This window comes from Gambusia affinis, linkage group LG09 (genome assembly GCF_019740435.1).
Source record: "Gambusia affinis linkage group LG09, SWU_Gaff_1.0, whole genome shotgun sequence".
Lineage (NCBI taxonomy): Eukaryota > Metazoa > Chordata > Actinopteri > Cyprinodontiformes > Poeciliidae > Gambusia > Gambusia affinis.
The window spans coordinates 7,486,895-7,509,749 of record NC_057876.1 but is presented as its reverse complement, the minus strand read 5'-3'; the positions used below and the strand labels follow the sequence as shown (position 1 = coordinate 7,509,749).

General features: G+C 43.1%; 1 protein-coding gene across 2 annotated transcripts in view; it reads left to right on the top strand.

The window, feature by feature from the left end:
- The window catches only part of efnb1 (ephrin-B1), an 81,250-nt gene that overhangs the window by 53,142 nt on the left and 5,253 nt on the right, over nt 1-22,855 (top strand). For both annotated transcript variants that reach the window (XR_006371746.1, XM_044127592.1), the window contains exons 3-4: nt 8,683-8,775; nt 16,363-16,482. Coding sequence is in view for 1 of the 2 variants with exons in the window: in XM_044127592.1 (XP_043983527.1) it covers nt 8,683-8,775; nt 16,363-16,482 (213 nt within the window). In the remaining variant the exon portion in view is untranslated. The remainder of the gene's footprint in view (nt 1-8,682; nt 8,776-16,362; nt 16,483-22,855) is intronic.

Sequence of the window (22,855 nt, the reverse complement as noted above, 5' to 3'; positions counted from 1 at the left end):
ACATTCACACATGCATGCACGCAAAAAGAAACACACACCTCTATTTTACCTCACCTCCTCCCCTCACCCTGCCCCGCGCTATAGCATAGTGCTTTCTGCTGGGAGGATTTAGAGGTACCCTGTAATTTTGCTGCTGGAGGAGCTTTTAAGTCCTGCCTGATCTTCTGGCTATGCAGGCAGCCTGGGTGCATGTGTACGCATGTGTGTGTGTGTGTGGGTGTGTGTGTGTGTGAACATGTATTTGTTTGTCTGCACGCCCATGTTGCTGTCTGCTGACTTCTCTGGACTGGAGGGGTTCTTTCTGTTTCTTGCAAAAGTGTGAATAACCAGTAAACCTTTTTGACATTTTTAGATGTTATAACCACAATACAATTTACCAGGACTTCATGTGATAAAACAACACAAAATACCCTTTAATGTAATTGTTGGGACAAAGATAATTACTTGAGGTTTAAAAGAATGTCTTTAATCCAAACAGGTCCAATTTTTTTTTTTAGTCTATTTCTAGGACCGTCTTTCGTCTGCAGTCGCACCTGTAAGGTAGCTTCAGTCCGACTGGATGGAAAACAGATTCTCAGTTGGACCTGAGGTGTGGACTTTGACTGGGACATTGTTGGATATGAATATAATCCATTCTAAACCACCCGCTTACACTCTGACTGCCTGACTTCCAGGATCGCCTTCCGGCTAGGAGCATGATGCTGCCACCACCATCTATCACCATGGGAACAGAGTGTTCAAGTTGATGTCTAATGTTAGTTTCCAGCCTTGCATATTATTTTTGATGTATAAGACAGCAAGGTCCTAACTACTTTGCTTAAAATGGTGTCCAAAGTGTGACCCCTTACTACAGTTTAATACATCTGGATCCAGTTTGCTCCAGATGGAAGCTTTTTTACATTTTTAATTGGGGCAGAAAGATTAGAGACAAAATGAAATCTAATTCAAATACAAAGTACTAATCTTTACATAACTGCACTTTCTGCATTCTTTTGCAAGGACAAAATGTGTCCAGCTCCAAACACAGAGTGGCCCCAGGTCCAGCTGATACTGCTCCACTACATTTTAATAAACACCAGACAAATGTTTCTTTTAATAAGGTAAATCTGCAAAAAAAAAAAAAAAAAAAAAAGAGAGAGAAAGAAAAGAATAAACAAAAGAAACCCCTCAAGTTTTGGCTCTACAATAGTTTACACATTTCCTTCCAACAACAACAGAAAAATCCGACTGTTTCATTTGTTTAATTAAACGATTACATCATCAGGTCAGTTTAAAAAAACAAAAACAAACATCATCGTACAAGTGTTTATTAAATTTGTGACATTTTTCTGGCCCTCACATCCTCTCGACTCGACACTTTTGGCCCAAGAGACAAAAAGTTTGGACACCCTGTCCTAGCCTGTCAGTTTGGGTGGCTGCAGCTGCTCCATACTCCCTCTATTTCCCCTTAATGGAGTAAGCAGTGCTGTGTAATATATTTTGAGATATTGGTTTTTAACCTGACCTCTAAAACATCCTCCCCTGGCTGTGTTTCTTGTTTTTTCACGATGGCGTTTGCTCACTACTATTCCCTAACAAAAAGGCCTTCCACCAAAGCGATGCTGTTGCAGTGAGATAAAAGTACACACAGTTGGCGCTGATGATTGTTTTTATTTAGAGATGTCAGAGTAAAGTGGAGAGGGACTGCAAAGAAAAATGTAAAAATAACCTGTTAATCCAATCCCAAACATACATCCACGTAGGAATTATCCTCTTTATCGTTGAAAAATGCCTTTCGAAATGCAACGACGTTTGTAATGAGACAAAATGCGAGCCGATGTGTGTGTGTGTGTGTGAGATGGAGCAGACTAATCGGGATGTGGGAGAGGAGCTCCCCCTCTGGCTGTGGAGTGACGGAGGGGAGCAGAGCAACAGTTGCATTCGCGCCGGGCAGCTAAGCGCCGCAAACCTTGACCCCTTACCCTGCTTACCGTTACACCGCGGCCAAGCGGCTCCTGGGAGCAGACGGCACGCGGTAACATCAGAGCTACCGCGTGGCGAAGCTTTAAGCGTCCCCCCCCACCCCGACTACTCCCAAAAAAAAAAGAAAAAAGAAAGGCAGCAGAGAAGCAAAGAGAGATGAGAAAATCAGCTGTGTCCACCCTCATTACTCAAAACCACATTTGTTCTGACCCAAATTCAATATTGGCTTTACAAAATAGCATAAAAAATTTGCGTGTCAAGCGTTGAAGCTGTGACAATTTTATATTGTCTGCCAGGTTCTATTACGACAGAGAAGCATGAGGCAGAGAGGAAAGAAAAAAGCATCAGCCAAGCCGAGAGCGCTCGACTCATCTGAGATGATAAAAAAAAAAAAAAAAGTCTAAACGAATCTTCTTGGCTGATGCCAAACCTACAGACGAGGCTACGTGGGAGAGAGACGGCGAGCGGGAGGGCTGGAGGTTGATTACTGATTTCCATTCCTATTTCTGGGACAAAAGAAATGGAAGTGTGATGGGCTGGGACATCTATTTAGATCTATTTCATTCCACTATAATCAGGCTTTAGCCATGCCCTAATACTCAGGATTAGAAAAGGTTCAAAGTGCAAACATCCAGATCCCCCCAGTATTATTCCAGTCTGTCAACTCCAGTCTGTATGTGTTTTTTCGTCCACATGTGTGTGTAGGCGTGTGCGTGTGTGTGTGTGCGCGTGTACATGCTTCTCCTGTGTGCGCGCCAGGTCTGCCGGGGAGGGTTATCTCTGGAATCAGGCACATAAACCTAATCTAACCCTCCCTGTGCTCGTTCAGGAGTGAAATATTTTGTGCAAATAGGTTCTCTTTTGCTTCTCAGCACTTCAGTTCTGCCCTACTAATGTAAACAAAAACCCAGATAGGGAAATCGCAGCTCTGAGAAATGGACTCTTTTTTTTTTTTGCGACGCTCTGTTTGATACGTAAACACGCTGACTGGAATGGAGTGTGTCGTTTGGTGCCCTGCTTTGCTCGAAAGCGCAATGAAGCGGCTCCGCACGGCGGCGACGGCGTTTTCTTCTTCCCGCCTTGACGCTAACCGAGAATGATCCGATGGTGGTTGCTGCCCGCTTATGTATTTATCTCCCATTTCTCTTTTTGGGGGGGAAATGTAGACATTATTGGCGGTGGTTACCGCGCCTACCGTTTTTCCCTGCTTTTGCTCGTCTGAGTGGGAGTCTGAATGCTGTGGGTGAGAGGCAGCCAATGAATGTCACCTCTCATCCACATTCTCATTAAACAACCTGCTCTCTGTCTGTCACATGGGCTGTATCCATCCCCGCGCTTGTGCTCTGGGCAGATGTTGCTCACGCAAACGTGCACGCCGCGGCTAGCTCCATACTGAGCCTATTGCTCTGTGTGAAAGCTTCCCCTCCCCTCGTCCCCACTTCTCCTGGGCCGAACAGGAATAATAAGCAGTAGATGATTCATGATGGATATGGGGAGGGTGGGGGGGATGTATTCAGCAGGACCACCTGAGTGACCTCATTTAGGAGACCTGAGAATAAATATAGACCGCTGCACCGCGCTCTAGCCTTAGCATGTGTTGTCTGGACCACTCAGCGCCGGTGTCCCGCAACACTTCTCCCACTACTCTCCCCAGAGCACCTTGGGGAGCAGTCCTTCCTCTCCACCCCAAATGTCCTTGTGAAATCTGGGGTTTTTTTAGTCGATTGTGAAGGGCTCCACTCGAATATGAATGTTAGAATGGACATTTCTGGGATTTTCATAACCCTCTGTCGAAGAGGCAACTCTTTGTATTGTTACTCAGCATAAATCCAAGCTGGTTTGTCGCAGAGGCTAAAGCTAATGACTAGTTTGGATCGGACCAAGACTAAAGGTCCGTTTGTTCGCACCACCCTTGCTTAGGCCGCTTTATTCAAACTCTAGTTCGTTTGCCTGGAAAGTCTGGTTCATTTGGGGAGGTGTGAATACTTGCATGAACTCTGATGTGTCCAAAAAACTAGCTAAACAGAGTTAGCATAAACAGCTACGTTTAAGCCTGGAGTTGCTTTAAGCGTGTGGAAGTTTGCTTTTTCTCCTGTCAGACTTCCCACCAAACATTAACATCAGGGGGGTTGTTTTTAGGACGCCTTTATGTAACCCTGAAAAATATGATGAAAATTTGACTTCTTTTTAGCCCATACGTCTAAATTTAGCCTGAACAAAGATGTTTAAAATCAGTTTGCACAGTGGATCAACCTCACACCCCCTTTTCAGCCAGAGTTAGACATCTGTAGATGTCTTTATGCAGCAGAATTTTCACTTTTGGCTTTTCTTGCACTTTTTCACATTAATTAGAAGAAAGGCATCATCATCTTTTGAAATTTTGCTCACGGGGTTTAGCCTCTGGCTTCAGGCTCCACTACCAACGAATCTGAATTTATACTACACGCATTAACTACTGCAGGTAAGATATCATTTACTTACAGTGTTTCAACAGAACTTTACTTTAAAACAACCTCCTTTAATATGTTTTCTTGTAGGCAAAAATACAGTAGAAGAACATATGTAGCACTGGAACAGGAGCTTTGCTCTTGGCTCATGTAGTTGTACTGTAGATATTTCCCAACATCAACATTTGGCACCTGGTTTCTCTTATGACTTCAGCAGCTGTAGATCTTTTGTTCTCCCACTAGTCACTCTGTGGCCAACGATCCACACCCACAAAGAGGGTCTTAAATCACACAAACCCCCTCTTATGGAGCCAGCCGCTTTCTTTCAAAAACGCAGCATTCCTTCATGCAATGACCACTTCTTTTGGGTATTCTGGACCGCTGAGTTTGTTCCACTCAATCATTAGCGGCGGACCGGTCCTGTCTTTGTTCTTCGTCCTGTCATTCCTTCATCCCTCCCTTGTGTTTTTATCTCTGCCGAGACACACAGGAAGACCCAATTCCCCACTTTCCTCCCTCCAATACGCGACATGACTGTTGGCCTTTTAATATCTGGAAATCCAGATTTGGATTAACGTCAGCGCTCGGGGATGAAATGAGAGGGAGCGAGAGAGAGAGAGAGAGAGAGAGAACGAGAGAGAGAGAGAGAGACGAGGGAAAAATTGAACGAGAGGAAGAGAAGATAGAGTGAGAGGCTTTTAGATTAAAGTACCAAAAAAATAAAAAAAAATATAAAAAATCTGGCAGTGTGTCCTTGTTGTCGAGTGGGTTTAGGGAGTTTGACAAACGTTGCTGGCACAGTTTTAGCGTGATCTCTTGACACGATAGATGTGAGTAAACCGAAATCAGCCGAGCCAGAGTCTCCAGGTCCGTTTGAAGATTAGCAGCGCATTTTTTGAGTGCGCGCAACAGTTGGTTCCTGCAGTTGATTTCCATCTTGAGCAGCGCTTAAAAGATGGATTCGCAGAAGGAAATGTGGTTATGATCGGACACAGTTAATCAGATTATGAAGTTCCAGCGGTACAGTAATGGCTTGAATTATGTGACGTTGTACATGGTCTGAATGCAAACAACATGTGAAGCGATCATCTTTATAAATCCAGCTCCCTTTCAGTCGTTGAGCTAAACAGGAGCCTCAAAGGGCCAACTTATCATTATGCCACATCAGCGATGCAGAGGCCCCATTCAGCCAGCCTGAAGGAATGGTTAATTTAGACGACAGGAGTAAGTTAACACTGAGAAGATTTGCTCTCCCTGAGTGGATATAATATTCACTCTTAGTGAGATTATTCAAGCGCCTTTGAGCTTCAGCTTCAAAGAGGTTCTACTTTTTCTTTTTTTTCTGGTGTAACTTTCCCCTGGAAACGGAGAAAAAAATGGAAAGAGGAAAGGAAACTGGATGTAAAATCACAGATCAGGTTATAGTGCTTGTATCAGCACCCGGTCTATCACAACCGGGGGCAGGCCTGTTCACATCTCTGTCGTTGGACGATCGCTTTAAACAAGTCACGGCTCCTTGGTTACCCTGCTGGGATAAAAACAACTTAGATTCAGGCCAGAATAATAAAAATTATAAACTGACTCTTGCCAAATGTGAAGACTTATTGATAGCTTAGATTACTAAAAACAGTATTTCCTTCGCTCCATTTTCAGCTCATACCTTATACTTGTTACCCCGACTTCAGTGGTTATATCCAGGACTTGGGCTGCATGTAATTTGAAAATTATGTGATTCTAACAATGTTCATAAAAACTGTGATGACTGTATTTCTCATCTGTACCTCCAACATGGCAATTTTTAGCATTTTGGGAATGTTGTCTGCGTGGAGTGGATTTATTGCAGGAGTGCTACGTTCATCAGAATGGATATCACAATTGTACACAAAGAAGAAATTACTTTCTAATAGTCCGAAATTTGTGTTGAACATGTCCGGTTTGTGTATATTATTGACGCCAGTGTGCCACACACACCCCGACAACTTGGAGTGATTTGAGAAATCAAATGACTGAAAAATAATTGAGTTAGTCTAACTTAGATGGCTCCCTGTTACAAAACTGCTCTTTTTTTTTCGCTATCTATGGAAAATGTACAAATATGTTTTATTTGGAGTCTAGAAAAGTGCAGAATTTTGTAATAAGAAATATTTAAGAGTCCTGTCTGGTGGTTTGTCACCAAAACAAATCTCAAAATCTGTATTGTTTTATTCAACAGTTCCTTGAACAAGCCTGGGTTACTGTCATTTTCAGCAAATAAATTTTCACTTGACTCAAATTTTTCACAATAAAGCTAAATTCCCTGATGACGTCTGGTAAAACTTGAAAATTGTGTCGGTTTTTGTGAGGAACATCCCACTTTAGGTTAACTTTTTTTATTGTAAATGAAATAAAAAAAAAACCTGAAGCTGTCTTTTAATGCTCATTCAGATAAAACACTTCAGTGACTCACAGCTGTTTAAAATCATACAGACATACCAAATCTCATCCAACAAATTTAGTTTGATGTATTGTTTAGATAAAACTACTTAACATTTAGTTTAAAGAAATAACGGCGCAGCTTTTGGAGATTACAGGACGTAGATAACTCACCGGGCTCTCTGAGCCTGGAGTGCTCGTTCACATTAATGCTGCACATAAATTTGAAATGTTGTCCTGTTCGTGCACGGCACTTAGTTGTCCCGGCCCCTCCTGTATATTTCAGTGTCCGCTTCACTCAGCTGTGTTGAGTCTACACCAGAATTTAAGGGGGGGAAACGGGGCCATGGTTGATTTCGGCAAAGAGCTCCTGACAAGATGTTATCACAGCGAGCCTCACAAATTATCACGCACTCCGGCTAACGCTAGCAAAATGCTGTGCTTGCCCTCGTGATTTAGAGGCCGAGCTCCATCTGATAGCGTAACACAATATTAGTGCTGTTCATTATTTCGTTTTGTTCAATTTCTCTGAGGTAAAAAAAGCTGGAATCCCTTGGGATGGGGGGAGGTGACAAAATGTCAGCATTAATAACACTTAGGAATGACAGGACATGAATCAACTAGATGAGCCTTTCTTTTTTTGTGTGTGTGTGTGTGTGTGTTTTTCCGTAGCTCCGAAGCCACATTTCAACAGCTTGATACAGGAGTTTATAGCAAGTAATCACATGTAGAAACATTGATTCAGCCATGCCAGTAAGTATTCCAGTGTTTGTCGGGCATTGTTTGGACCCACATCCCCTCTCCTCCTTCCTCTGCCCAGTAGCCAAGTTTGCTTCTCTTTGTGCTGTCATTAGATAAGCATCCTCTACAAGACAATGTCATCATAATGAGGCTGCCATCTGAAGCAATCACCCTGGGAGATGGTTATTGAGTTAAGAGGGAGGCGGAGAGGGACGGGGAGAGGCAGACATCGCAGATATTTATATGTAAAAAGCGGAATGATTTGAGACCTAGATGGATAAGGCGAGGAAGAGAAACAAAAGCAATTGAGAGGAAGGAAAATAGCAGAGTAAGCGGACATGGAGATCATTTGGGGAATTCCAAACTTAGAGCCACCGTCTCTTGTCCCAACCCACACATATACAACCTCGTGCTTAGCTGCTCAGTGCTAAGGTCGGAGTCACACTCTGTCTCCCCGGGTCATTATCACGGGCCTGAAAATAGACAACCAATTGTGTCGCGGCGCGTGAAGAGACCGTGACATTGGATAAACAACGCCGGACCCCTAAACTCTCCTTCCTCGGCCGGATCAGAGCCGGGCTTTGAAACGAGCGGAGACACTCTGCGTGTCCGTGCACTAATTTGGAAATGGATGCAGCAAGAACTTTGAGCGAAGCATTTAGCTCGCTGCACTACCAGCAAGTGGTGACACATGTGGCCCAGAGGGAGTTAGCTACACGAAGGATTTGGCAGGCAGCTGGAGCTTTCATAGCCGTGCCTCACTGCTAAACTATGCGCAAACAGAAAACACACAAACTCGCACACACTGTTTGAGGTCTAACCAAGTTCCTCTTCGCCACCTCGGTGGACTGTAATGTTGTTCCTTCTCATTTGACTTCACTCTCTTATGTTAATGAGAGGTGGCGTTGAGAAGGGCTGGCCACTGATTGAGGGTGAGAACTGCTAATCACTGGAACAGATAATCAGAGCTTGTCGTGAATATTGATTAGTTCTGTGCGTTATGGACGTGCTCATTAACTAACGTGTCACCGTCTCTCCCTTTTCTTCTTTCTTCCTTCTTCCCTTCACCCTTCCCTTCGTCCTGCCTCCTCCACCCCACCCCCCCACCTCTGCCCTCCAGCAACCTCCAACGGCACAATCGAGGGCCTGGAGAACCGCGAGGGAGGCGTGTGCAAGAGCCGAGCCATGAAAGTCATCATGAAAGTCGGGCAAGGTAAATGTGCGCTCACCTCACATGTAGAACACAAAGAAAAGCGCTGCTGCCTTGAAGCCATGTTTCACTTTGGTGTGACATTTCCATTTAACGCCGTGTGTGCCTGCCGTGACTATGTCCGCCAGCAGCGTCCGACGAGACGCGATCTCTGGAACTGTAAAGCTGTTCTGTGTGGTACACTTGCCAGCAGGGTTTCTCCAATTTGTCTTTCAAAATTGATACCGACCTCTATATCACATTTAAATTTTAATAAAATAATGAACTTGACATGCTTTTGATTTTAAAGAAATACTTTCAACAAATTTTCTTGTTTTGATTTCTATTTAAACCTGGAAATATTTTGAAAAACAAGACAGTGTGATTTCTGTCAAACTGTGTTGCCCTTCTGTCAAAATAGAAGTGTTAGTTTTAAAATTGAAGTCATTACATGGCAATTACAGTGATATTATAGCTTATGCCATAGCCCTGATGAATAGGAGGGAAGAAAGCTATAAAGCCAACTTCTGTAAGGTTATATAAGTAATCTAATTAGTTAGCTGGTTCCTTTTACAGTGTACTGTGTAATGCATAAATATAATAACAACCATAAATGCCATTTCCCAAATTATCTGCACCCTCTTACGCGCCTCACTGAGTTGATTTTTCTCTTTCGTTGGCAACATTCAGCCATATTTTTCAATCAGTGGGGGCTCGTCCGGGATGTACAAGTGCGATACATTAAAATTTGAACGTCTGAAATCAATGAATTGGCAGTTGAATTCAGAAAGTAAAGCAAATTGAAATTGAAAGCAAGTGAAATTGATTTCTGTAATATAGTGAAATAGTTTAAGCATTTATTTCTGTTGATTTTAATGAATGTCACTTAAAATTCAAGGCTTTTTTTCAGACCATTTCTAAAGAAGCTGGCTGTTCACAGTGGTGTGTTTCCAAGCATACAATTATTAGAAATCTGAGGGAAAGAAATAACTGTAGAAAAGGTGCACAATCAACTAGGATAATCACAGCATTATGTAGCAAAGAAAATTCAAGAATTTGGGGGAGATTCACAAAGTGTGGGTGGTGGTTAATGTCAGAGCTTCAAAAACTATGACGGACAAATTTTCAGAATGAAGACTTAAACTGCCACATTCCTCGTGTTAGTACTCCTGAACCATTGACAATGTCAGAACCGTCTTAGGAGAGAAAGGACAGAGCCACTACTTAGTGGTTCAAATTCCTCTTTTCACATGAAAGTAAAGAAGAAAAAAGGAAGTGCATTATTTTTTTATTTGCTAAAATCAAGATAACAGAGAATCCATGTTTTTTCCTTCTCTCATTCATTGTTTATTTTGAGATTTTACAATTGGCTCATAAATGAGACAGCTGAAATGTGTGTCGGTTACAATATTCTTACAATTAACTGCTTTCTGAGCTTTTTGCTCACATTATCTGATGATAGTGTCACAGTCAATTGGATTTATCTACTCCGAAGTGGAGATAGGTAAAGTGTTCATGAATAAATCCATATCAAATAAAATACAAATGAGTAGAACCTCAGATATTACAATTCAAACCGAGGTAATTCATCTTCATATAGAGTTCAAGGACCACTTTGGCTTTCATGAATTCTTTATAAGATTTATTTTTCCTCAATAACCTCAGCATCCTCTACAATTATTGGCAATATTTGGTAAAGATATGTTCAAAAACCTTTAACTAACTGTGGAGACTTTATGGCTTTAGGATGTAACTAATTCCCTGCTTTGGAGATTTTCTTCCTCCTGAGTGTGGCGGTGAGATAAATATGGGTCCTTGTCCAGCCATGTTTATCTCAGTTGCCTTTAAGGCTTTTAATTATTGCACTGAAAGTCTAGATGGACAAGTTTAGACAAGTGGTTACTTTCATGTAGCCATTTCCTGACTTAGGAACACACATTTCACGTTACTTAAATGGCATGTTTTCTAGATTTTCCTATTTTGAAGAGCAGCTTAGATAACTTGACTTCAGTAGTTAGTCAATATTTTCCATGGTCTGTTAATTTAAAACTTTTAGTGACAGAGAAAAGTAAAAGTAATGTCTCTCCCCGGTGAGAAGTGCCAATATGGAAAATCGAATATGGCAGATTTAATGTTTTTAAATTTAAGTTACCCTTGTCAAAATATTTCAGTGTAATTTTGCTCTTTTGTATTAAAATATTTATTTTCACGTCATTTTACACACTTGTATCAAAAACTATGTACTCTGAAGACAATTTGGAGTTACTAATTAACCCAACGGCCATGTTTTTGGACTGCAGGAGAGAACTAATGCCTGAACAAGCAGAACATGGAAACTCCATGCAGCCAGACTTCTAAGAAAAACAGAAACTTTAACCAAAAACGAAGCAGCTCACAGTGTAGCTCACAGATGTCAAGTGCATTAAAACTGCTTGATCATAATTAAAAGTGAGAGACGATAATTATCTGTTTACTGGTGGGGGTTTCTGTTTGTGGGAGGCGACCACTACTCAGGACCCCTGCATGCACCGCGCTGTTTAATTTCTGCAGCTCTGCAGCGTGATGAAGTGATCCGATTAGCTCGCCATCGAATTCCTGGCCAGGAATTTTGGATGTAAAGTTTCGAGTTGCACTGATGGAAAACGGACCGCCGCTGTGTACGCCGCGATATACGATTACATAGGCCCGTATTATGACAGATGATCGTATCCACGTTGCCCACCCAGCCCCGCGGGCGGAATCGAGACATGTTGAATGACTCTCATATACCAGTGAATAGCACGCGCAAGTTGTATAGAAAAGAAATCCGAAAGAAATAACAAACAAATGACTGATGACTTGCGTGGAATAGCGCCACTTCCAGGTTGCAGGAGTTGCCCTCTGATGTTCCTCGGCTGTGATTCTCGCCCTGCGAACGCGTGTTTGAAATTTTCCACAAAAGTGCGCGCCGCGGGGCGTACGTCATCTTAAAAACGCTGGAGGTAAACAGCCAAGTTTTGTTTAGATATCCTTGGATGCAGCATTTGGTTCGCATCACGCATTTTTCTTTTCCACGGCGCTCCACTTCGCGATCCGGACCTCTACATCCTGGCTTTGACAGAATACAGTACACAGATGTGTTGCTGTGTAAACAGTTCCTGCGTCCTCAGAGGGGTTCGTTTTGACCCAAACAGATAGTAAGGGGAACATCAGCCCACCACGGCGATCCGATTCCAGACTAAGAGTTGGATCCCACCTAATCAGAAATAAACTGAAGAGACACTGTAACACAAAAAGTAAAAAATTGAAAATGGAGCGTGTGTGGGAATTTGTGGATGTGCCAGAGACTGAGATGACAACATTGTATCCTGTGCAGAATGTGGGGGAGTAGAAACTAACAAGCTGCTGATGCTAGCAAGGTTTGAGCGGGAACAAATTCAGCAGATGCGATGAAAAAAATACCCACAGCTATCTCAGAGACAGACAGCCTCTGCGTCTGCTCTCCATGTAGGTCATTTTGAGCAGCCAATGGCCTGGGACTGCGACTCTTGCCTGGCAGGGGCTGACAACAACGCCGCGTGAGCGCAGGCGGGGCGACACAGAGCTATCAAGGAGAAACGGTTCCATATTCTCCGGCTAACAGGAGCTGAAAACGAGATTGGTTCGCGGGGACAAGGGGGGGCTCGTTTTCGAGGAAACTTCCAGGAAGGTTCCTCTCAGTCGGGGTCCGCTGCCGTGGCTCCCGGCTGTTCCTCAACTTCGGCAGAGCCGTGCGCTCGTTTCCCAAAAACGCTCCCCCGGCGGAGCTGTCACTCACAGTCGATGTGCCCTAAAAACCCTTTTTTTGGAATGATGCAGCGTGCGCAGCTGCCGGCACTTTCAAAAAGTCGGTTTCTGGGGCTGGGGTGCGTGATGCGCCTGTTCAGTCCACTGGGCTATTTGAAGCAGGGTGTTGATTTGGCTGCTTTCAAGAGATTGTTTTTTGGGTTTTTTTTATCTTCCATTAAGTTTCAAGGGTGGCCAACCTCCACACGTAAGAGTTTGGATTTTTCTTTTTCCTACTCTTGCTGTTCAGCTGGTTGCTGTGAGTGCAGAAAGTGCTGAAAATGTCAAATATAATCCCCAGAATGAGGGCCTATTTTAACACCGAATAGGTGGCATATAAGAAAGTACTTTGACATTATGCATTTCAGGGGACTTTTCCTCTCTATTTCCACTTTATGAGCGGCTGCACTTCCTTTCTGCTAGCATTCTCTTTTTAATGCAGTGTTAGTACAGATAAAACGTTAACAAATAATATATATAAATAAAATGCATATTTTAAGAGCCTGTTCTGGTTGTTGAGGCTTTTCTCTCTCTTATTAGCTATTTGATGAAACTTAAAGAAGTCGTGCCTCAGGGCAGTATTTCTGCATATATTTTTTTTTTGTCTCTTCTCTAAAATTAAACATAAAAACCCTCACCAGACTAATCAATAATGAAAACAGACATTATTCACTCCTCCCCCCCCCCCCTCCCCCCCCCCCAGAGGCGCTTCCTTCAGCAGCCACACTGTGTTTTGTCTTAGCAAACACAATAAAAACCAAAGCACCGCTCGGTTCTGACCCCAGATGTTATTGTGTGTTCGATTCAAACATCCTCCGTCTCTGCAGCTCAGTGCCTTCTGCTCGCCAAGATCGCCCTCCCTCCCGCTATCCCTCTCTCCTGTGTCCGCTTCCAATCTTTCTGCACATTGTGCTGTGTACTTTGGAGATTGATTCCAGTATGAAATGTGCACCGATTCTTTTAGAGACACATTTATGATGCATATGTGTTTGCCAGTATTTGTCGTCTTAGCATTTTGACGAAGCTTCAATGTTTGGTGATTTGACAGGGGGGAGAAAAATACTTAAAGTAGTGCATAATTGTGAGAGAAATGCAGATTGTTCAAAACCTACCAAAAAAGAAAGAAAGAAAGAAACTGGAAGACGCGTGTTTCGGTGGCTCAGTTTGCAGGGGCCAAAGTCCTCAATCCGGTTCTCCTGGGTCCTATTCCTGGTTTTGGATCATACACTGCAAAAACGCAAAATCTTCCCAAGTAGATTTGGTCTAGTTTCCAGTGCAAATACTTTAGTACTCTTGAAATAAAAGAAAACTAACTCCCAAGTAACTTTTAAGGAAGATATAGGAGCTGATTTTAAGTCAGGTTCCAGATTTTTTTTTCACTTGTAATAAGACATTTCTCCCACTTTATGAGTGAAATGATCTGCCAGGTGAACTAAAACTTTTTCACCATTTTGAAGGGATTATTGACCTAAAGCACCATCCAATATCTTGATGAAAACTAGACTAGCTTTGTCTTATTTTAAGAGTACTGACATATTTGCTCTAGAATCTGGGCAAAAATACTTTAAGATTTTGTGTTTTTGGTGCGTATTTCCTGTCCAGTCGCCGTTGAATAACGGTGACCAGTTCCTAGAAAACCCTTAGAAAAAGGAAAACTTGAAAGCTGAAGTGAAATGCTATTTTTTGTGGCAGATGAGGGGGCCAGAATAACATCTGCACACCACACTTCAAAGATTTCTTTGTAAACAATTGAAAACCATGCATTAGCCTTAGTACACACGTTGGTGTGTCGCATTAAATAGTAAAAATCATGCTCTGTATGTCACTTATTTAAATGTCTGGGTTTTGGGGGTTTTTTTTGCTGTTGTTTTTCTTTTCTGCAAAAAAACAAAAACAAAAAAAAACACTAAAAAGGAAGAGAAATGCCTGAATGGGAAGCTCATCATTTATAAATCCTCTGCTGTTCAGCAGTCTCTCTCCCATGTCACCTTGTTCATTAGAAATATGTTGACTCACTGCCACGCATGCATCTCTCCCTCCTCGTGTTTTTCCCTCCATCTACGTCTCCCGACATCCCTGTCTCTCCGCTCTGTCACTCCATCATCATCGTCTCCCCTCCGCCCCTCCCCTCCTTCTGGTAGCTTGGCACTTATGAGTTGGTTGCTTGTCTGCCTTGCTAAGGAAAATGTCAAACAGCACGCACAGGAGAAAGAATGGAAAAAAAATAAAGGGGGGGTCAAAACATTAGGCCGCGGCATGCACATGCACACGCTCAGTGCCCGGGCACGTGCGCGCGTCGTAGTGAGTCAGATCAGTGTTGTCTGCACGCATGGCCGCCGCTTCCCCCACTTCCACCCCTTCCGCCCCTCTGTCATGCGTGAATGTTCCCACTTCTCACTCCTGTCTTTCTCTCATCAATTATTGACAAGGCACAACAGCTCACGGCTAAGTTCGGTGCTGCTACAATCAGCGCCGAGCTGAGGCTGCGGTCGGGACATGGAGAAGATGGAGCTGCAGAGGGGCCGCCACCATCCCATGCAACATCATAAAAAAAAGAAGAAGAAGAAGAAAGAGACACCATAGTCCAATTCCTTTTTTTTTTTTTTAAATCTTCCCATCCATACCCAAATCATTTCTCATTTCGACTCAAGATTTAGCCATAATTGCTTGGAAATAGAAAATTTCCTGCCAGAATGACTGGCCCCCTTCCTATCATCCGCCCGTGCTTGGCCACACACACTTCCCACGGGGGACTCGAATACAAATTGCCTCCCCACGAGCCCCCTTTTTTCTGCCCCCTCCTCTCCCTCTCCCTCTCTCCTCACAGCCCTTTGAGCGGGCCTTGGGGCAGATGCAGATAAGGTCCGCGGCGTGGCAGAAATATCTGATGGACTCCTGTGGAATCCATCTTTTTAATAGTGTCTGGCTGTCTTCTAACCCTTGTAAAAAAAAAAAAAAGGAAGGAAAAACCCCACTGGAAGACCCTCCACTGTTTACTGCAGCCAAGCTTTCAAAGTGTGTGTGCAGAAATCACAACAGACAGTCAGATAAACTGTCTGTTTCCTCTGCGCTCCCCTCAGAGCTCATACAATCCCTCCCCTCCTCTTCTCCTTCTTCTCCTCTCCTCGTCTACCACGGCGTCCTGTTTTCCGGTCCTCTTATTACCCCCACTCCCCCCCCGGCCCCCTGTGAAGTGTGCCTCTTCTAGCAGAGTTAAAGCCAGGGCAATAAATAAGGCATATTATGGCCTTTTAACGTGATGAATAATGTAAAACAATAAAAAGTTAATATATAACTACTTTACCCCCATTCTGCCAGGCCTGAGTGTATTGTAAGTATATTGAAGGTGTGTGTGTGTGTGTGTGTGTGTGGGCGTGTGCGTGCGTGTGTGTGTGTGGGAGGCTCTCACAAGTGTGTCGGTGTTGGAAATGCCTGTCTGAGTGTTTGCTGAAGGAGCTGCTGATGTAGATGTGAGCTCACTTTTTTTTTTTTTTTTTTTTTACGACAGGACAGGGATATCGGCGTGTTTCACAGCCGTTCACAACCTCCCCCCCCACCAAACCCTTCCTCTTTTTTCCCCCTGCTTTCATCTTCCCTTCTGACACAGTTTCGACACAGGCGAAGATAACCGTCTCTGTGTATAAAAGATATATCAAAAGATAATAAGCATAATCCTTTGCTGTAGCAGAGGAACAAGTCATTGTAATTCATTGCATGCGGCTTTCCAAGGCTGACTTTTTTTTTGTGTGTTCTCTCTCTCTTTCTCTCTCTCTCTTTTTTTTCCTTTTCTTCTCTGTTTTCTCACAGACCCAGACGCAGCGAACCCGGAGGCGCCGGAAACCCAGGAGGACAACTCAATACCGGAGACCAGCAGTTCCGGTCCGCCCGACCCGAGTAAGACTGGGCCTGTGATGCCAGGAATCCCTGGTGAGCGCATTCACACACACCCCAGCCATTAGCTTTCACTGTCAAGGAACTGAAATATTCGCACATTTTTCTGAGCTGAGTAACTCCAGCTCGGTCGGATTGGGTAGAGCAGGGGTGTCAAAGTCAAATGGACGGAGGGCCAAATTAAAAATTTTGCTACAAGCCGAGGGCCGGACTGATCGAATGTTCATTGAGATTTTTTTAAATGACGCATTTGGTCTAGTGAGGATCGAGCGGGGGAAGTGCGCGTTGTGAGGATCGAACAGAAGTGCGCGTTGTGAGGATCGAACGGGGTGGCGTTGTGAGGATCGAGCGAAGTCGCGCGTTGTGAGGATCGAGCGAAGTGCGCGCGTTGTGAGGATCGAACGGGGGTGCATCTCGCATTTTTTTCAGGCGGGTGCCGGCTTGCTGCGGGCCGGTTCTAATAATAAATCAAGATCATCCCAGGGGCCGTAGAAAATCTTCTCACGGGCCGGATGTGGCCCGCGGGCCTTGACTCTGACATATGTGGGGTAGAGAGTGTCCACGGCGACACATTTTCAAGGATCCCAGGCAGGATTTGCTGCTGGACTTTGACTAGGCCTTACTAACACATGAGTATGTGTTAATCTAAACCATGTAATTGTTTCTCTGCCTGTATCAAGTCTTTGGGGACTGTCCCCCCGTCAGTCCCCACAACATGATGCTGCCACTCCCATGTTTTACTGCAGGAATCCCCTGATCCTGTATTGGTCGCCCACCTTCTGCCCCGAGATCTGAACTGAAACTATCGTTACTGTAGACTGTCAATTATTCTATCAATTATTTTGACGATTGGTGAAATGATCTAAAAAAAGTGAACTTTTTGCAAATTTTTTACTTAACCACTTAAGCCTTTTTATACAATATTCAAAATACATAGAAAAATGCAAATAACTCAATTCCTTTAAATAAGAAAATTAGCCTTTTTTTTTTGCCCAAAATGCAATAACATAGCATTCACGTACACTTGATTCTTTGTATCTAAGAAAGACTTGTCAACGTCAACATGTGAAAAGCTCAATTCTTTTGTCCCGTCTTAACATCCGTACAGTGAAGCAAAAGGCGCTTAATCCGACAATGACCAAATTTAATCCAGGTTAAGATAAAACTATGCCACTTGAGGAGCTCTGGGTAGAACATATTTACATACAAAGGTGTTTTTCTTTATCTTAAACGTAAATTCTACATATGTTTTGTATCGATTACGGCTCTGAGGGTCTTCCTCTTTCAGAAAATATACAGTTTTGAGTCCGTATACTCCAGTGAATGATTAATCGATTGCTAAATTGATTGACGATTAATCGCATTAATCGTCTCATCCCTCATCAGATCTAATTTTGAGTTGGAGAGGTAAGACGAGTTGAAATCATTTCACCGTCGCTAGCGATGAACATCCTATTCATGGTTTTCTTTCAAGCAACAAAAGGCAATCAGTGTTTGTGCATTTCAAAATGAAACTTTAATTCACTTCCTTAGAGAAATATTTCAACCAGGGGTGAGAAGAGCTTCCTTAAAGACATAAGAGCCCATGAAGCATTGCTCTATGACTTCATTGGTGAGTCAGAAGTTAATTAACCAGACTTAATTTGGCTTAACGTGGCTCCAGAGGGATAAATTCTGTCTACTACTAGATTTACATTGTTTTCAGCACAAGCTGTTTTGTTTTTTTTCAGGGTTTGTTGTTCTGCTGAAATTTGAACCTCTGCGCCAGTTTGACATCGTTTTCCTTTTGCAGCTTTAAATGTGTCTGCTTCCCATGAGTAGCTTCCTTTTCCCAGCTAACACCTCCCCACATCATAATACTGCCACCACCCTTACTTCTACTCTCTCAAATGTTGTTGCAAACCTCATGCTGGATATTTTAGCTTTCATTTAGCCACTCCTCTACGCATGCCGGATTTATGAAGTGCATATCTAGCTGCTGTGGCGACGGATTCTTCCACCTGAGCGTCGAATCCCGGCAGGTCCTCCCAACCGTTACCATGGATATCTGGGCAGCCGCTCTCATTTTTAACTGTTTCCCCTTCATCTGTTCACTTCTGTTATAAATACATGACATCTTTCAGCTTAGCGAGCAAATGTAAAAACAAAAAAAACAAAAAAATCTAAAAACTTTTTCAAACAGAATACCTACATCCTCGAGGCTGCGCTAGTAACTCCTCACATTCGGTCTCCAGGGAGAAAATTAAAAATAATAGTTTAGCCTTTCAAAGTATGCTGTTCCTCATATGGCTCTGACACGCTTCAGGCAACTCTTAACTCAGCATGCTGGAGTGTTTGCAAATCCAGAGTTGCTGACAGGATAGAGTGAAACTCTCCAAAATGCAGGTTGTGATGAAAAGACATAAAACCACACCCTAAACAAACTAAGCTCGCCCTGAGTCACACAGGGAGTGTGCTGCATGCTGGGAGACTTGACGACAGACCTTTTTATTACATTACCTGCCTTAAACCTCATTAGAGATGCACTTAAATCAGTCTAATCTAAGCAGTTGTTATCAGTTGACGTCAACCAGTCTCTCCACTTTTTTTGAGATTGCAGAAAATCCAGCAAAATTAACAAATCCCCACATTTTTTCAAGCTAATGCTTAATTTTGGGGGGATATCTAATTTTCTGTATAAAGTGTAGAAACATTGGCTTTAAGTGCTTACTCCCACCTGCAGGTGGCAGTATTTCAAACTCAGCTTTACTTGATATCAACTTATAGTCCATGAAATTTTACTTTCTAATATAATGCCTTGAAATTGGGCTTCTGTCTCTTTAAAAACTCCTTCGCCTTCAGAAAGTCATCACAACATGGCTCCTCTATTAACTCTTCAACAAAGTTTTACCAGCGTCGCACTGGGAAGTAGCTCGTAACATAAGCTCAGGAGATTCGTAGTTCCATCAGGTGTTTACTAATTGCTGGTGGCTAGTCTGAAGGAGCGGAGGGGTGATCTGTGAGGCGGAAGCTTAGAACCTTTGTAGGTCCAAAGGGGGCGCTGGGTCCACCCAGGCATTTTCCACGACTGAATGGTTGCCATGGAGATTAAAGTATTTTTCAAGCATGCATGGAAGAATCCAGGAGTGTTTTTGATGAGGGAATAACATCTTAACTTGATGCGAAGCTCAAAAAGGTTGATTTTTCACAAAAACTGCCCCTCTGAGACATAGTTATTGAATGCAGACACTGATATTTATTTGTATTTTAACAGTTTTTTTAAAGGGGTTTTACATTTACGTTACACATTCAGGCACCTCCGGCGGTTTGAGACCACTCGTTGTCTTGATACGGCCCAAAAGGAAAAGGAGCTTATCTCATCCGAGCTGCCTCTTTTTACCTGCATCTTCTTCATCACTGCCTCCCTGCACAGGAGCCACTTCTCCTTTTTTTTTCTTCTTATTTTCTCCAAAGAGCGGCTGCTTTGCAGGGAACTTTTTTTTTGACTTACTCCACAACTTTGTGCAACACAAACTCCCCGTCTGCCCTCAAAAGTTCACACTGTTCCGCCTGTCCCGATGTGATAAGCGGCGCTTTCCTTAATAGTTGCTTATTTGACATTAGCTGCTCTAAAAAAAGATGTCCCTATGTCACTTTTCCCTGTATTCTTGGGGCTTTTCACCTGCCTGCCACTGTTGGATCAGTTATTATGTCAAGTGAGGGTGGAATGAAGGACGAGTGGCGGCGGGGTGGAGGGCGCTGATATTTCAGGAATGAAATTTCTTGACAGCCTCTCTCCCCGGCTCGCTCAGAATGTACGAAGTTCCCTCAGCCTCCGATTTCTCCCGATAAGAGCAGAATTGGTAGCCTTCAATCACAGCGTTCGGCTGCGATAGAGGCTCAAGGCGCGGTTATGCCCTTATCAATAAATGGTTAAGTGCAAACGGGGGCCGGCAGAGTGTGGAGACACAGTCATTAACGGGGCTGGCAGGCTCCTGAGGTATGAGACTTTTGTGTGCCTGTGGAGGTAAGAGGGGGGCGGCGGGGGTGTCAGGGGTGAAGAGGGGTCACGGACAGTAAAAGAGTGATGGCTGACGTGAGGGGTTGGTGTGGGAGGGTGAGTGCTGGTCTTTGGCAGCAGCTGCACGCATACATGGAAAACAGATTTGGTTCCTCTCGGATTTCAGTCACCGGCGGAGCCAGCCATTCCCTTTCCCATCCCTTCCTGAGCCCCCCACACCCTCCACCCCCCGAACAAAAGGATAAAATAAAATCAGATGTTCAGATGTGCCCTCCACATTTGGTTTTTCCATCGCTCGCTTGGCCTCTGACACGCAAAACATGTCGAACAACTTGCCCGTCGCTCGCATCGCTCCCCCGAAATAAAAAGGAGAAAGAAAAGGGGAAAAAAGATCAGAGCGGGAATCTTGGTGGTGCTGAGTGTCGACTTCGGATTTCATTGGCGAGGGAATGGGGTGTGTGTGCGGGGGGGGCTGCTTTGATTGAGCTTATTCAATTAGATTACATCAAAGGGGCTGTTAGTCATGTTGAGCAAACAAGAAAGTGGGATGCACTCCGAGTTGATTTAGTATGGTCTGCACATGTCAGGACAGACGGACCGTGAATGCGAGGCTGTCTCTAAGGGACTTCTTGAAAGTTACTCATAAAGGAGTACGAGGAACAGGCGGAGGGGAAAGAGGCATCATCTCCTCTAACGAACAATCAAAGTTCTCCGGGTACGTTAGATTTAACTGGCAAAACAACCCTCCTTTATATTCAAATTAAACGAGCAAACGGTGATGCGACCTCTTTCTTCAGCCGTTCCATATATTTCCGCTAAAATGCAACATTAAGGAAACAAAGAGCAGATAGCTTTTATGTGCTCTGCACTTTTTACGGCAACTCCTCAGTGCCTTGCAAAAAGTCTTCACATCCCCTCGATGCCTTTTCACTGTTTTCCACGTTATGACCACAGGCTTCTAGATCAAAACCAGAGTTCTCCATAATTGCGAAGGGGTATGGGATGGATAGATCATACAACAATATCCTAAGATTCTCAGCATTTTTGACAAACCGACTAAGACACCATTTCACACCTAAACTGACGGATTGATCAGAGAAGCAGCCAAGATGTCAAAGGAGCTGGAAAGATGCACCGCTCAGGTGGGAGAATCTGTTGATGCAACAATTAGTCGTGCACACGACAAATCTGGCCTTCGTGGAGGCAATCCGAGAAAAAAACAGTTAGATGGGTTTTTTTTGTGCAGTTTGCAAAAAAAACCAAAACAAGAAGCTGGTGAATGAAATTGAATAATAATTGTTCCAATACTTGAATATTGTCAATTTTCATGAAAAAAATCCCAAAATATGAATACAACTATGAGTTTTATACGAAGTACAGTGTTTGCAAAACATGGTGGTGGCAGCGTCATGTTGGGATGCTCGTCTTCAGCACGAATAGTGAGGCTGGTCAGACATACAGGCAGTAAATACTGTTTGACGCCGCAAACTGGAATGGTTTAGATCAAAGCATACCCATGTGCTTGAGTGACCCAGTCAAAATCCAGACCTGAATCCATTTAGGGATCTGTGGCAACAGATGCTGTCCATCCTGTCTGGCTGAGCTGGAGCTACAGGAGAAAAAAAAAAAAGAACTGGAGAATTTTTCTGTCTCTACGTCTACAAAGCTGGAAGCTATTCACCCTAAACAGAATCTACTTTGGTCCGTTTCTATTCACCTTCTGATTATTCAACACCTTGTGTTAGCATAGCATATAAAATCCTTATAAATACGGTAAAGCTTGTAGGTTTAATGGGACAAAATGCAGGAAACATTATAGGATTATGTGTAGGGCTGGCACAATTAATCGGAATAATCATTATTAATCGATTATTGAAATGATCGTCCACCAGTTTCGTAATTGTAAGTAGAGTATACAGACTCAAATAAAAAGGTCAACTACTGAAAGAACAACATATTCTGAGCCATAATTAAGCCAAAACGGTGCAAAAGATATACATAATTTGTGCATTTAAAATAAAAACAAAACCTTTGTTAAATATGTGACATGGTTTTATCTTCACCCAGTTCAAATGCTGTGAAAACAAAATCTCTTTTTAGGCACCTTTTGCTATCCAATTATTAACTGGTTAATCCAAAAATAGTCAACAAATATATTTCTAACATAGAATAAAAGGAAAAATGTGCAGCATGTGGTTATTTTTTATCTGATTAATCATCATTAGAATAATCAATAGATTAATCGATAACTAAAGGAATTATTAGTATGTTACATCTATAACAAAACACACTAAAGTTTGTAACTGTAAAGTGACAAAATGCAGAAAACTTTGTGGGTTATCTCAACTGCTCAGACGATTAATCGGATTAATCATGATGAATCGATTATTGAAGTAATCGTCAACTAAT